This window comes from Nicotiana tomentosiformis, chromosome 4 (assembly GCF_000390325.3).
Source record: "Nicotiana tomentosiformis chromosome 4, ASM39032v3, whole genome shotgun sequence".
NCBI classification, from domain to species: domain Eukaryota; kingdom Viridiplantae; phylum Streptophyta; class Magnoliopsida; order Solanales; family Solanaceae; genus Nicotiana; species Nicotiana tomentosiformis.
The window spans coordinates 63,068,698-63,085,376 of NC_090815.1; the positions used below are offsets into that span (position 1 = coordinate 63,068,698).

General features: G+C 38.0%; 1 protein-coding gene across 3 annotated transcripts in view; it reads right to left on the reverse strand.

Moving 5' to 3' along the window:
- Positions 1-16,679, reverse strand: part of LOC104099391 (uncharacterized) — a 54,827-nt gene that overhangs the window by 5,053 nt on the left and 33,095 nt on the right. For 2 of the 3 annotated variants that reach the window (XM_070199825.1, XM_070199826.1), the window contains 4 exons: positions 16,471-16,603; positions 6,210-6,724; positions 5,100-5,999; positions 3,155-3,346 (listed from right to left, as the gene is read on the reverse strand). In XM_070199825.1, the coding sequence (XP_070055926.1) occupies positions 3,155-3,346; positions 5,100-5,999; positions 6,210-6,724; positions 16,471-16,603 (1,740 nt within the window). Of the gene's footprint in view, positions 1-3,154; positions 3,347-5,099; positions 6,000-6,209; positions 6,725-9,375; positions 9,748-16,470; positions 16,604-16,679 lie in introns of those variants that run through there. The other variant, XM_070199827.1, reaches the window with a different exon arrangement.

Sequence of the window (16,679 nt, forward strand, 5' to 3'; positions counted from 1 at the left end):
TCTTGGAAAAACAAAACTTTATCTTGGATTGTAAATTGAACATTTAACAAACGGGATCTTTATGCATCAATCTGCCTATACAGAAAGGGTCTTAAAACGCTTTTACATGGACAAAGCGCACTCATTGAGTACACCAATAGTTGTTCGATCACTTGAAGTGAATAAGGACCCGTTCCGACCTCCAGAAGAGGATGAGGAACTCCTTGGTCCTGAAACACCCTATCTCAGTGCAATTGGTGCACTTATGTATCTTGCTAATGCTACAAGGCCTGACATAGCATTTTCTGTTAATTTACTAGCAAGATATAGCTCTTCTCCTACTCGGAGACATTGGAATGGGATTAAGCATATTTTGCGATATTTAAAGGGAACTCTTGATATGGGTTTGTTTTATGCTAACAAAGGTAGTGCAGATCTTGTTGGTTATGCAGATGCAGGTTATTTATCTAATCCCCATAAAGCTCGATCTCAAACCGGATACGTGTTTACATGTGGAGGTACTGTCATATCATGGCGCTGCACAAAGCAGTCAATTGTTGCTACTTCTTCAAATCACGCTGAGATAATAGCTATTCATGAAGCAAGTAGGGAATGCGTATGGTTGAGATCAGTGATTCATTTTATTCAAGAAAAATGTGATTTGGAGTGTAATAAAAGATCCACAATTTTATACGAAGACAATGCTGCATGCATAGCCCAATTGAAGGGAGGATTTATAAAGGGAGATAGAACGAAGCACATTTCACCAAAATTATTCTACACACATGATCTTCAGAAAAATGGTGACATTGATGTGCAACAAATCCGTTCAAGTGAAAATCCGGCAGATTTGTTCACAAGTCTTTGCCAACTTCAACTTTTGAAAAGATGGTATACAAGATTGGAATGCAGAGACTCAAATATTTGAAACAAGATTTTCATCAGGGGGAGTGAAATACGCACTGTACTCTTTTTTCCCTACTAAAGTTTCTTCCCATGGGATAGGTTTTTAATGAGGCAGCTAGAAATGCGTATTACTAAATATGTGTACTCTTTTTCCTTCACTAGGTTTTTTCCCACAGGGTTTTTCCTAGTAAGGTTTTAACGAGGCACAATACCTTTTAATGAACATCCAAGGGGGAGTGTTATGAAAATAATTATATTGTGGATGTTCATTTATTACTCCGCTATAGATAATCTTCCTGAAGAAAATTATCTATTTAGTACTCTGTTGAAGTTTATCTATAAGCAGCTGATGCAGGCAGGTTGCAAGCAGCTCAATGAAATGATTTGCAGCAGCTTCTTATTAAAGAGGCAGGTTGCAAGCAGCTCATGCAGACAGCTTACAAGCAGCTAAAGAAAAGCCTTGTAGCTGCTTCCTGAAAAGCCTCGCAGCTGCTTCCTTTCTTCTATAAATAGAGGAGTTTTCAGTTCATTGTGTACATAAGTTTGAAGTTTGAATAATATATCAGTTTCTCTCTATACTTGTCTTTACTTTACAGTTTTTATTTTATAACAATATTGACATAGTTCATTTCTACTTCACTGTTGAATTGTCTTTAGCATCCCATGAGTTCATAAGGCAATTAGCAGCAGATTTTAGCAGAGAAACTTGATAAACTTTTAATCAAATACTGTTTCGTGGAACCTCAATTGCAACCAACAAATTTGTATGAAAAATTCTCATAAAAAAGGAGAAGAAACTCGATACTCATTCCAAACAGTGTGTTGGATTAAAGAAAGGAGAAGAAAGAAAAGAAGCCTGTGTAGGAGAAAAGAACAGAGAGGAGAGGGAATAATAAAGAGCATTAGGTTTTTTCAGTCGCTTGCTATAGAAAAAACAAAGTACACAGTTAATTTAAAACCCTTCATATATATCTATTTTTGTCGGGCATGGTCAATGTTGGCAGCTAAAAGTTACTTCCCATTCTGTTTCTAGCCAAAAGATAAAAATAAATATAAAATAGAATCAAAGACAGAAAGGCTGAGCTTTTCAATGCTAAAGCTGAATATCCATTCATGGCAGTTGTGAACTCATAAGGACCGAACATATGCTGGAAAAATTGAAGTCACCACTCAAATTTAACTTATTTGTGATAATCAAGTTGTGCTCCATATCGTTTCAAATTTAGTATTCCATGAGGACTAACAACATAGAAATTTATTGTCACTTTGACAGAAAAGTCACTCTCAGAAGTTACTGTCACGAGATCTGTAAAGTTCAATGATCAGCTTGCAGACATATTTACCAAATATCTCGCACGTTCTCAAGTTAGTTATGTACGTAGGAAGTTCAGCACATACGATGTGTATGCACAGCCTTGAGGAAGAGTGTTAGATAGGCTAGTGTAGCACTGTACATATTAGTGTCCCACATTGGACAAGTGTAAAGCACTCATTGGAAAACATATATATATATAATTAGATAGAAGCATGAGGTGTAAAAGCCACGCATTCCTATAAATTCTCTCGACTACTATTTCTCACGCTAATTATCCTTTCATAAAGAAAGATGATAAAAATACTTCAAACTATTTTTACAAAGTAATATCTGAAAATTTCATGCAGGACAAAAACCTTAATATTCCCAAAAAATAGCCTCTCAACTGTATGGGTATTAATGATACAAGACAAAATCAGCCCATACATGGGGAGAAAAGTTATTCGTGAAGTCATTCTATCAGCACCCTTGATGCAGTATATTCACGCTATAGTGCTTTGATCAAAGTTGCCTCCTATGCTCTTTGTTTCGTTGTCAGATAAGGGAATAGTTCAGTATTGTCCCTTAATTGGTGACAGGCAATGTTACTTGATTCTTTGCTTTGCATTTTCTTTTGGACCACAAAGTAGAATCCTAAATTCCTTAAGTTAGGGTTTGAAAGATCTTTGTTTGCTGTAAACGAAGGTTTAACTCTCCTCATCACTAAAATTCAGCATTTTCCTTTTAACTTTTTTTTGGGTGATAAGCAGGTATCTATTTCGAATTTGTAGACTCTTGAGGTTGAGGAAAATATGCAAGCTAAGGACACGTGTGCATCAATGCACCAAGAAGAATTGGGGGAGGGGCAGCATGATCGTGTAAGTAGTAGGAAAAAATGCTGTGAGAACCAGAAATGGCAGATGTGCACTAAACAAGGAGAGATACATCAAATTATACATAGTTCACATTAGATACCTGCTCGAGCAAGAGTGCTGCTTGGGACTCCTTGAATTGCTCTTGCAATGTGATTGTTGTTTCTAGTAATGATTGCTTCTCCACATCCATACTGATTCCTGCTGCGGAAAGCATCTCCTGAACTGCCTGGACCAATTCTGCAGCAGACACTCGCCCATGCTGGAGTGCTTGAAGCTGCTGCCGCTGGTTCCCCTATGAGAAGCATCACTTAACTCTATAAGTAACAAAATTTCAGATCAATTTCGCAAAAAATATAGACCTTGAGCAAACTATTTGTTAGAATCCCAGTCGGTTAACTGTATGGACTATTTTCTCCTTATATGGCCTTTTTTTTTTTAAATTATTCTCCTTATATGGCTTTTGGACAATTTTCAGCACTTGAGTTAACTTATAGGTGAATTAGGTCTCATTTTTTCTCAACATGGCATCAAGGCACATGTTATGCTACTCCACGCTTCAGATGTCCACCCCTGGGCATATGAGGGTTGTTATAATCCTACACCAATTAAGCGCATGGGCCGTGTCAAAGACATAATTAAGTAAATAAAAGTGTGTTCTCTCTGACAACTTAATCTTTTAGATGAGATAGTCACACACTTTAACATGGTATCAGAGCAAGCAGAGGTCCTGGGTTGGAGTCTCACCGCCACTCAATATCAAAAAGAATTTCCACATGCTTAGCTCATCAAAAAGAATCAAGCCCGCACGTGAGGGGGCGTGTTGAAGACATAATTAAGTAAATAAAAGTGTGTTCTCTCTAACAACTTAAGCTTTTAGATGAGATGGTCACACTTCAATAGGCCGTAATCTCCTTTTTATCGTTTTGGACGATCCTCACCACTTGAGCAAGCTTTTAGGGTAAGTTAGATCTAGGATCCACATTTCTTAACAATATTAAAAAAAAAAAAAAAAAAGTGGTAAAAACACCAACCATTGAAGCTTTACTTGTTCTATTGGAAAATGAGAAAGAATTCCTCTAAAAAGCACAACGGATTTTAAAGGACGCATAATTCGACATATTTTGAGTCTTATTTTTCTAAAAGCAACAAAGATACCTATTGACGCTGAACTGTGGATCAAGGAGCTCTGTCAGAAGATTCCCTAAAAGACATATTCACACACCATGCTAAAGAAGTGGTTTTTACTAGGGTTCATATTACCCGTTGGTTTGCTCGAGTTGTTCATATTTATGAATTCCAACACTGTAAAGGGAAACAACGAAAAAAAGAAGACCAGCTGCCCTGGAATAACATCCAAGCAAGCTCTTTATTTTATCTTACTCTAAGAGGCTTACATATACTGCTAAGTTATTTGGTCTCCATGACCCAGGAAGGTGAAATTTCTTCACTTGGATCAAATCTAGGAATCAACCATAGATGTTAGCCATTGCTCATTCATCGAAAGATAACAGCCATGCAGTTGGATTTTTTTCGTGATTTTTTAGCGCTAACCGGACAGCACCTAGACTGTTGTAAATCACACTCTTCAATGCTCGAAGGGGATAGGACGGAAGAAAGTAAGGCCCAGAAGAACAGACTTGGAATGTAATCCTACAGGCAGTTATAAGAAAATGAAAGCGGAGGCATATGATGGAATAAAGAAACAGTTTGATCATTTTTGGCCGTCGCACATTTTCCATATATTTCTGGAGTACACAAAAGATAACTACATGTATAGATGGTTGGTTGGAGGTTGTGATAACAATGGTGGTCTTTAAAAACCAATTACAATTGCATTTCATTAAATATTACTGCAGTGAATCTGGAATTGCCAAAACACAATAGAATTATTAGGAAAGAAAGTTACTAGAATTTTCCAAACTCTACTACTATAAGCAAAAGACAGAATTGAGCTCATGTTTTTGCTCAAATCACTAAAAAATGAACTGCTGCTATAAAATATAAACCATTGGATTCTAAATCAGAAATTTAGCAAGGGTATGTACCTCAGAAGGTCTTGATTTAACTCTTCCAGCAACACCTTCACTCCTGGTACTATCCATTGTAACAGAATCCTCCAAGAAATCAGCTGAGTAATCCTCACCAGAGACTGTGACACTTTTGAACGAGAAGACATGAGAAGACAGAAGCTCAACCAAGCCCAGTGATGTTTCTACCTTGAATCTGTAGAGTGCTTGGCCTGCTGACGGTCTCACATTCTCTATAACCTTACCATACCTCAACTTTTCTCCATTCTGCTGCCGCCAAGCTACTATTTCTCCAGCATAAAAAGGTCTTAATGGGTGAAATTGAACTTGTAAAGCATCTTGGGGTAATAGTTCCCTGCCAAGAAGACCATCTTTTTCACTTTTGCTTCCATTAGCTTGCATCTGAGAACAAAGTTTCAAGATATCGACAAGGGCAGTCTCAGAGCCCTCAGGACAGAGGAATAGAGAGCCCATTGGTAATGAGATGGGGAAGTCCAAAACCCTGCTTACAGCAATTGCTATTACATCAGCAATAGAGACATAGTCTGGTGGTTCGGCAATCAGCACAGAAGTTTTACACTGTTCAACAAAGTAAAGGGCCCGGTTACGTGATGTATCCTTCCACTCCGGGAACAACGATTCCTGTCTAACTTGAGTTATATCCAAAGATTTTGGAAGGAGCACAAAGCGTGTATATAGACATTGAACAAATTTCAATTTCTCCGCAACCAATTTCAATGAACTTCTCATGAGCTCAAAGGTAGCCTGATCAATGCTAGGAATGTTGCTTGCCGTGCTACTGACCACAGTCCACATTGCAGCTTGAAAGGATCTGCTCAACAACTTGTGCCTTATAGCCTCTACTGGAACTGATCCAATACATTCCAAAGTTTGCAAAGGTTCTTCACAATATATTTCCTGGAAATAGCCCATTAACATCATATAAGAGACATTAATCATGCGGGAATACAGGAAGAACTTGTTAGTGTAGATTTAATCATTCAAGGAAGAAATGGGGGTGAAAAAATTCAAGTACATATAGCAAACATGAATTCTTCAGTGCACGAACATGACCAGAATCTTATGTAGAGTAGAAATTTATATAAGTAACCAGATACTTTTGGGTACCTCTATAACCACATCCGAAAGCTTTTTGATTCCAAAGGCAATGCATAACTTTCCAGGGAGATCTTGGTGGACAAACCTCAGCTTGGAAATATCAATATACTTGATGTAGCTAGAACCATAAGAATCTATGTATACACATGACCTAGCATGTACAAGTCTGCAATCATTATCAGGGACAACTGCTTCAGAACACCAAGTGCTCATGTCAGAAGTGTTTGCTTGATCACAGATGAAATGCACAATTTCCATCACAGCACGGAATTCATTTGGATTTAAACGCTGATATCCACATGCTTTTTGAAGATTCAAAAGCAGGGTCTTTGCGGAAGAGATAGAAAGATTGTCCTGGAGGCCCAAGTCTTTAAGGATATTCACATAAGGCAGGTAGAGTGAAGGGAGTTCAAAAGCAAATGGGGAAAGATTAATTGTCAGACGTGTGAAAAGGCAGCTTGCTGTCACCAAACGTGTACCATTTGCGGCAGGCATGAAGGCCACTAGACGCAATGCCTCCTTGTCTGGCAAGGAAAAGAAAAGATGCAGAACAAAATTTCATCAGCTGACAAACAGAACCAGAAATGCGCACAACACAGCTTATCTACTTCAAATCAATATAAAGCAAATGAAGTCAGTCTTTCAGGAGAAAAAGAAAGCAAAAATTCCAAACTGAAATGGTCAGCTATCCTTACTACTCATGCCACCAGCACTTTTACAATGGGAAAGCGAACCATGCCGCCTAAGCCAACTCCTTAAATCCACCACTCCTATGGTTCATGTGATAGTTTTAATGACGAATATATTACTCATAAACATGGTTCAAACTTGTCTAGTAATGCACTGATTGACATCAATATTCATTGCTGCCATATCAAATTGCCAATATGTTTCCAGGTGTGCCTTTTTTTAATTGACATGTTTACGACACATTTGGGGAAAAGTTTCACTTTGAGAATGCAAAAGGCAATGACATTTAGCACATTATGCTAAGTGAAGAAACCACAGAATTACCTAATCATAAGATCCTTGACTCCTTCCCCAGACACTCTCTACACAGCCAATACTAATTAATACTTTCAAAGTTACTTGAAATAAGCACCTTGAGGTGAGACAACGCATGCACCTCAATGCACCAGGGGCCTTGATTGTCCCAAAACACTTGTTGGTCATAATGGGAAGCAGATCACCATAAAGCACTTTGAAAAAAGGTTGATTCATTTTACAACTTACGCATATGTCCTTCAAATTGATTTGAACTATATAAGATTCTGAAAGTTAGTAGAAGAAGAAGATAATGGAAGAAGCAGCCCATGAAACAAGAGAGGCAAAACACGACATGGTTCTGCACCATATGGCTATATCCATAAGAGTCTCAAAATATGCTTTAATTTGGGATAGGAGGCAACTCACTTTCTTCTTTGCTCTATTTGGTTAAATGATTTTTTGATTCTCATAACGAGCTTGTGAATTCAAATCTGTTACTTATAGTACGTCATTTCTGCCTTTCTAAATTATAGTATGGCTCTAAATACATTCAATTGGGAAATAATTTATACACATTTAGCGTATTTTGTTGTCCAATAAATTGAGTAAACTTTATGCCGAGAATTAAAACACAATAATTAAGTATTACCATCCCCACTTGCTAGTGCTGGACTCGAATCCAACTACCATTACATGAGTACCAGACATGAACATGACAATAAACACGTGGTTCATGTGCTACGCACAGAATTCGTATTATATTCCAGATTATTCTGTCGTCCACGCTTCAACAAACTAGGAAATTCAATAAAACCAAAGTAAGATCAATTTATTTCAAGTCCAATTTATTACTCTGTATAACCAGATTGCATCTGCTAAACAGTACAGTCAAATGAGCCAATGCTTTCTCTGCTTCTTGAACATAGTAACTAGAAATGAACAATCAGTACACATGTTCCAGTCATTAATTTCTGGAGACTTATATGTTGATTTAAGCTCGCTGTGCACATACGTACTGCGGAGCACCTTTTATTCCTCATTATGATAGCAAGATATTGATCTACTTCCATGACAACTTTTACAACCTACCTGCTATAAGATTCACTGAAAAACTTCAAAAATGCAACTTGATGCTTGGATCATCACCAAACGCCAAATTAATCATACTACGCAATGAAACAATGTAGCAGTGATTGAGCCAATAAAAGCAGAGGAATTGCTAATCACACAAACGAGTTCCCAAGCCTCCAGCCATACTTTTCCAATAAGTTAGTGATAAACAATTGTAAAGCAGGGATGGTATAATGATTAGAAAGGAATCAACACATAAGTCACCAATGCAATCATTGCTACAAAGTTTGACAATACAACTAAATGTGATATAAGGGTTTAACCCAACATATAAAGTACCTTCATAGTTGGAATTGTAAGTCAGCGTTCTAAATAAAGGGAATAAAATCAGCAGGGAAGAGGATTGCTTTATCAACTTGCTATACCAATGAAATGGTTTGAAGTAAATTGCTTCATCACCTTTTTGTTTATACTTGTTAGATAGTTATGTAATTAATATATAATTAGTCCTAGTCCCACATGGAATAGGAATAGAATATGTATTGTGTATAGTTATAAATAGGGCTCATTGTATTATAATTAATTTACATGGTATCAGAACATGAGTGAGACACATCTGGGAAAGAAAACCCAGTCAAACAGTCGCCGTGCTTCAATTTCCGGCGACATTAAAGCACTTTGGTAAAAGATCGATGCTCAATTATGTAGCATCTTGTGGCGATCTCTTGATCCCAAGCTGATGCCTTTGTTTCGTCCATTCCATACATGTTATTTAGTTTGGGAAAAGGCTCGCACTTTATGCACTAATGACATATCTCGTTTCTATGATGTGATATCGCGAATGACAAACTTGAAGAAATAGTAATCGGATATGTCTACTTACTTGAGACTGTTGATTGACTTAATTATTAGGAAAGATTTGATTCTGATTGAGAAAGATTTGATTTTGATTGAGATTTGATTTTATTCTGATTGATTGTAATTGATTGTAAATTGATTGTAATTTATTTTTCTTCCTAAAATAGTCATAGGACTTGGTGTATAAATACCTTTGCAAGGATGTAAGAAATACACTGAAATACAAGAAGCCTTTTCTTCTTCTCAAAATCTATATGGTATCAGCTATTGCTGCCTTTTTTAGGTGAATTATCTCCCTCGCAGCACTAGGGCTCCGTTTTTATCAAAGAGGTCGAGTTTTCTCTCTCTTGGTAGCTGTCCACAACACAAACCTTTTCTGGTTCCGTCGAGACAGATTTGGTTTCCGGCGAGGTAGATTATTTTTGAGCAACTTTCTTCAGATTTCCTTCTGATTGGGCAAAAAATATGGAGACATTCAAGGAGACGGTTTCTGGAGAAATCTTGTCTTCGGATGAAATTCAGCTTCTTTGTCGCCTCCTAGCCAAACTTGACTCCGCTAATGTTGCCACATCCAATTATGTGTAATCAGTTACTGCCTTTGCCGCTCACCTTAATTCTTGGATTATTGATTCTGGTGCAAATAGACACATGACAGACTCTTTTAAAGGCATTCAAAACTATTCTCCGTGTCTCAAAGGAAATAATGTTAAAATAATCAATGGCTCTTTAACACATATCTGGAACAGGTTCTATCGTTTGTACTCCTAATATTAAACTATCATTTGTGCTCCATGTCCCTGAGTTTCCTGTCAATCTTTTATCTGTTAGTACCATCACCAAAGCTCTAAACTATAAAATCGAGTTTTTTCCCGATCATTATTTTTTTCAGGATCTTCAAACAGGGAAAAGGATTAGCAGTGGTAGATCGCATGATGGCTTATATATATTAGATGGAATTCAAAACTCTGGTCACGCCTTTTTTAGGAAAGTAAGGATGTCAACCAAGAAATAATACAGCGCATAAACGATTAGGACACCCATCATTCTTTATTTTGAAGAGGTATATCCCAATTTGTTTTCAAGGACTCAATTTGAATCTTTGTTCTGTGATGCTTGTGAATATGCCAAGCATACTAGAAACTCCTATCATGTGAGTGATAATAGAAGCACAACTCCGTTTATGACTATTCATTCTGATGTATGGGGTCCTACACAAACTGTTTCTTTGTCTAGTAGTCGATGATTTGTTACTTTCATTGATTGCTGCACTAGGATGACTTGGGTATATTCGTTAAAAGCCAAAAGTGAAGTTTTATCTTGTTTTCAGTCATTTCATAAGATGATTTGTACTCAGTTTGATGCCAAAACAAAAATCTTGAAAACTGACAATGGCAGCGAAGACATGGATAAAAGATTTGGTGCTTATTTGGAGTCCAATGAGATAGTCCATCAGATTAGTTGTCCTTACACTAGTGCACAAAATGGGGTCGCTGAAAGAAAAAAATGGCATTTGTTAGAAGTAGCATGATCTCTTATGTTCACTATGCATCTACCAAAACCTCATCGGGGGAATGCTATTCTAGCGGCTGCCTATCTTACCAACAGAATGCCACTTAAACCCCTCAATTTTCAAAGTTCTCTGGAAGCTTTAAAGGGTAAGAATGAATATATTGTTCCTCCAAAGGTGGTTGGGTGTATGGGAAACTTGATCCTAGAGCTATAAAGTGTGTTTTCATTGGGCATTCTCCGACACAGAAAGGTTACAAATGTTATCATCCTCCCTCCAGGAGATCTTTTGTTAGCATGAATGTTACTTTTCGAGAATCTGAGCCCTATTTTAGTATTACCTCATCACCTCTCAGGGGGAGAGCAGTAAGGAGGAAGATGTGATTCTACCCAGTTCCATTATTGGACCTCTTGATGACATTGTCACTAGGGGAAAGTGAAATTGGAGAAAGAATTCAGAGGGAGACTATTGGGCGTTTGGATAGGCCTGATTTGAAAACTTACTCAAGGAAAAATAGAGCAGAAAAAGTCATCATGCAATCTACCGAAGCTGAACTTCTTCTACTAGTAAGTTATCTACATTTCTTAATGAGTTAGATGAATCTATTGCTCACAGAAAAAGGAGTCAGATCTTGCACCACCAAACACCATTTATCTAATTTTATCTCCTATAATCTTTGTCTCCCTCCTATAGAGCATTTGCCTTGTTATTTCTTATGTGTCTGGAGGGTAGTTTTTGCAGATCCTAAATGGAAGCACGCTATGATTGAAGAAATGAAGGCCTTGTCAAAAAATGAGATTTGAAAACTTGTCACTTCACTATCAGACAAGAAGTTGGTTGGCTGCAAATGGGTTTTCACTGTGAAGCACAAAGCTGATGGTTCGATTGAAAGATTCAAAGCAAGATTGGTGGCTAAGGGATTCACTCAGACTTATGGAGTGGATTATCAAGAGACATTTACCCCTGTTGCTAAAATGAACACTATTAGAATTCTTTTGTTTTGTGCAACTAATCTTGATTGGGATCTTGATGTGAAGAATGTATTTCTTCATGGAAACTTAGAAGAAGAGGTGTATATGGAGATTCCTTCTGGATTTGATAATGCACAAAGTCAAGGAAATGTATGCAGATTGAAGAAAGCCTTGTACGGACTGAAGCAATCCCCCGCTTGGTTTGACAGATTCTGTAAAGCAATGATATCCTTTGGTTACCAACAAAGCAATACTGATCACACCCTCTTCATAAGATATCATACAGATAAACTAACTCTTCTCATAATTTATGCTGATGACATAGTAATGACAGGAGATGACAAAGAGGAGATGGTCCGATTGAAGAAGTTGTTGGCACATGAATTTGAGATCAAGGATCTAGGAAAATTGCAGTACTTCTTGGGAATTGAAGTTGCTAGATCAAAAAGAGGAATCTTTATTTCTCAGAGGAAGTATATTCTGGATCTCTTAAAAGAAACTGGTATGACAGGTTGCTGACCCGCAGAATCACCCGTTGAAAGCAATCACAAGTTACAAAGCGGAGTTGGGGAGTCAGTTGATAAGGAGAGATATCAGAGGTTGGTTGGAAGACTCATTTATCTCTCTCACACTAGAGCAGACATAGCCTATTCAGTTAGCCTGGTGAGTCAGTTCATGCATGATCCCCGAGATCCTCATATGCAAGCTGTCTTTCACATTTTGCCGTATCTGAAGTCTGCTCCCGGGAAAGGTCTACTTTTCTCAAACATGACCACCTCCAAATAGAAACCTTTACAGACGCGGATTGGGCTGGATCTCTGTATGACATAAGATCTACATCTGGTTACTACACGCTCGTAGGAGGAAACTTAGTTAATTGGAGAAGCAACAAGCAAAGTATAGTTATTAGATCAAGTGCAGAGGCAGAATATAAAGCTATGGCCCAGGGTGTTTGCAAATTGCTTTGGCTACAAAAGCTACAAGAGGAATTGAGACTGTCTGAAAAAGGAAAACTTTCCTTGTACTGTGACAATAAGGCTGCCATCAGTATAGCACATAATCCAGTACAACATGACCGAACAAAGTATGTGAAAATTGATCGACACTTCATCAAAGAAAAAATTACAACTGGTGTCATGAGTTTGTTTCATGTGCCATCGAAAAAACAGTTAGCTGATGTGTTTACCAAGGTCTCAACAAACGGACTTTTCATACACTAATTTGCAAGTTGGGCATGTGCGACATCTTTGCACTAACTTGAGGGAGAGTGTTGATTAACTTAATTATTAGGAAAGATTTTATTCTGATTGAGAAATATTTGATTTTGATTGAGATTTGATCTTATTTTGATTGATTGTAATTTATTTTTCTTCCTAAAATAGTCATAGGACTTAGTGTTTACCTTTGTTTAGGGATGTAAGAAATATACAGAAATACAAGAAGCCTTTTCTTCTTCTCAAAAATCTACAGGGACAAGTACAGGCAGTCATGGAGGAATTTGAGAAGTTGATGCTAGTTTCTGCTAGTATTGAAAAGCAACAAGAGCAACGACAGAAGATGTTTCTACTTCTTACACTCGCTGGACTTCCTAATGACTTTGATTCAGTATGTGATCAGATTTTGGCTAGTCTAACTGTCCCTACAGTTGATGAATTATTCTCTCAATTACCTCGCCTTGCTGCAGCACCCGGTCACCCAGTGATGAGATCACAGACAGTTGACTCCTCTGTTCTCGCATCCCAGACAGTAGAAAATTTGGCATCTCAAACTACGGAGAATAGACGAGGAGGAGGTCGTTTTGGAAGAGATCTCGACCAAAGTGTTCTTATTGTATTAAACTTGGACACACTCGTAAAGTGTGATATTCTTTATATGATCGACCACCCAGAAATGCTTATGTTGCTCAGACCGAGACCATAGGTAACCAGAGATTTTCTTTATCTGAAGGCTATATGAGTTCCTTCAATATCGAGCAAGTAAGCAGACATCTTTACAAGTAGCCTCGGTTGCTCAGACTAATACTTTTGTTGCTGGTAATTCTTTTGCTTGTGTTTCCCAGTCTAGTACTCTTGGACCGTGGGCCATGGACTCAAGCGCTTCTAATCATACCTCTGGTAATAAATCACTTTTATCGAATATTATATACTCACAGTCTCTTCCCACTATTACTTTAGCCAATAGGTTCAAACTAAAGAAAAAGGAGTTGGACAAGCTAATCCCCTATCTTTATGTCCCTAGCTGTTCTTTTAGTCGTGCATCTGTTAGTCGTTTGACTAGTGCCCTCCATTGCAATATGTATGATTCTTTTATTACGTAGAACTGCAGTACGGGACAGACGATTGACACAGGGCGTGAATCACAATGCCTTTACTGCCTTAATTCACTCAATCTCTCCACAGCATATCCAATTACAGATCCTCCAAACCTAATTCACAAACTTTTAGGATATTCGAGTTTATCAAATATTCAGAAGATGGTGCCTAGTTTGTCTAGTTTGTCTACATTAGATTGTGAGTTGTGTCAGCTTGGGGAACATACCCGAACCACCTTTCCGCTTGCAGAGTTTGTTTTCTCTTTAGTTCATTCTGATATATGGGGTCCTAGTAGAGTTAGTTCAACCTTAGGATTTCGTTATTTGTTAGTTTCATTGATGATTATTCAAGATATGCTTGGCTTTTCTTAATGAAAGATCGTTCTGAGTTGTTTTTTGTACTCCAGAGTTTTTGTGCTGAAATAAAAAATCAATTTGGTGTTTCTATTCACACTCTTCACAGTGATAATGCCTTAGAGTATTTATCCTCTCTATTTCAACAGTTTATGACTTCTCAAGGAACTAGTCATCAGACACCTTGTCCTTATACCACTCAGCAGAATGGGGTTGCCGAGAGAAAGAATAAGCATCTCGTTGAGACTGCTCGCACACTTCTCATAGAGTCTCATGTTCCGTTGCGTTTTTGGGGCGATACAGTTCTCACAGCTTGTTATTTGATTAATCGAATACCTTCATCTCCCATCTAGAACCAGATTTTGCATTCAGTATTGGTTCCCCAGTCACCCTTATACTCTCCTCCCTCGTGTTTTTGGGAGCACATGTTTCGTTCATAACTTAGCCCCTGGAAAAAATAAGTTAGCTCCTCGTCCTCTCAAGTGTGTCTTCCTTCGTTATTCTCGTGTTCAAAAGGGATATCGTTGCTACTCACCTGATTTTCGTAGGTACCTTATGTGAGCTGATGTCACACTTTTTGAGTCTAGACCTTACTTTACCTCTTCTGACCATCTTGATATATCTGAGGTCTTACTATACCGACTTTTGAGGAAATTACTATAGCTCCACCTACACTCCCAGCCACAGAAGTCCTACACATACCAACCATTGAGGAATCTAGTGTTGCTCCTCCTAGATCCGAGCCATAGGAACACCACTCTTGAATTATCGTTGTCGTCCGCGCCCAGCATCAAGCCCGGTTGATTCACGTCCTGCACTTGACCCTGCTCCTACTGCGGACTTGTCTCATCCTAGTCCACCGATTGCACTTCGGAAAGTATATTGTCCACACTCGATCCTAATCCCCATTATGTCGGTTTAAGTTATCATCGTCTGTCATCACCCCATTATGCGTTTGTATCATCTTTGTCCTCTATTTCTATCCCTAAGTCTACAGGTAAGCATTGTCTCATCCAGGATGGCAACATGCTAGATATCTGCTTTATATACGAGTGGTACTTGGGAGCTTGTTTCTCTTCCTTCAGGTAAATCTACTATTTACAACGGAAGCTCAGGTATTGTGATCTTACAATGGAAGTACACCTTAGACATTCTTGAGGAGACAGGAATAACAAGTTATAGACCTGCTAACACTCCTATGGATCCAAATTCTAAACTTTTGTCGGGACACAGGGAGTCGCTTAGTGATCCAGCAACATATATGCGGTTGGTTCGTAAATTAAATTACCTCACAATGACTAGACCTGACACTTCCTTTCATGTGAGTGTTGTGAGTCAGTTTATGGATTCTCCCAGTGATAGTCATTGGGATGCAGTTGTCCGTATTCTTCGATATACAAAATCAGCTCCGGGCAAAGGATTATTGTTTGAGGATCAAGACCATGAGCAGATCGCTGGATACGCAGATGCTGATTGGGCAGGATCACCTTCTGATAGACGTTCTACGTCTGGATATTGTGTTTTAGTAGGAGGTAATTTGATATCTTGGAAGAGCAAGAAACAGAATGTGGTTGCTCGGTCTAGTGCAGAAGCAGAATATCGAGCAATGACTATGGCAACATATGAGCTAGTTTGGATCAAACAATTGCTCAACGAGTTGATATTTGATGAAATCAGCAAAATGGAACTTGTGTGTGATAATCAAGTTGCCCTTCATATTGCATCAAATCCGGTGTTCCATGAGAGAACTAAACATATTGAGATTGACTTTCACTTTGTTAGATAAAAGATACACTCATAAGATATTGCTACAAAGTTTGTGAAGTCGAATGATCAGCTTGCAGATATTTTCATCAAGTCCCTCACTGATCCTCGTATTAGTTACACATGTAACAAGCTCGGTACATATAATTTGTATGCACCGTCTTGAGGGGGAATGTTAGATAGTTATGTAATTAATATGTAATTAGTCCTAGTCCTACATGAAATAGGAATAGGATATGTATTGTGTATAGTTATAAATAGGGCTCATAGTATTATAATTAATTGATAAATGATATATTCTTTCATGTGCTAATTCTCACAATACTAGTTTGTTGCTAGAAGTCCCTAGAGTTGAAACCAAAGGACTTTGAACAGAAGTTGACTGACCTGATTTCTCCCAACAAAAACATGTGATAACCTGAATAGAGATAAGTAAAAAGCATGTACCTGCAGAAGAGAGAGAACTCCAGACTCTGTCCAGGTACTTTAATACATCAAAGGAAGCTTCATCAATTGTCTTTAGGCCTGTAGTAGCTGGCCAATGAGCAAGCGTGTCTTCACCATTATTTCTTCCAATAACCTACAGTAACGGTTTTTCTACCTAGTTAAATGACTTAATAATGTGGAACCATTGAATATAACTAAAACTGAAATAA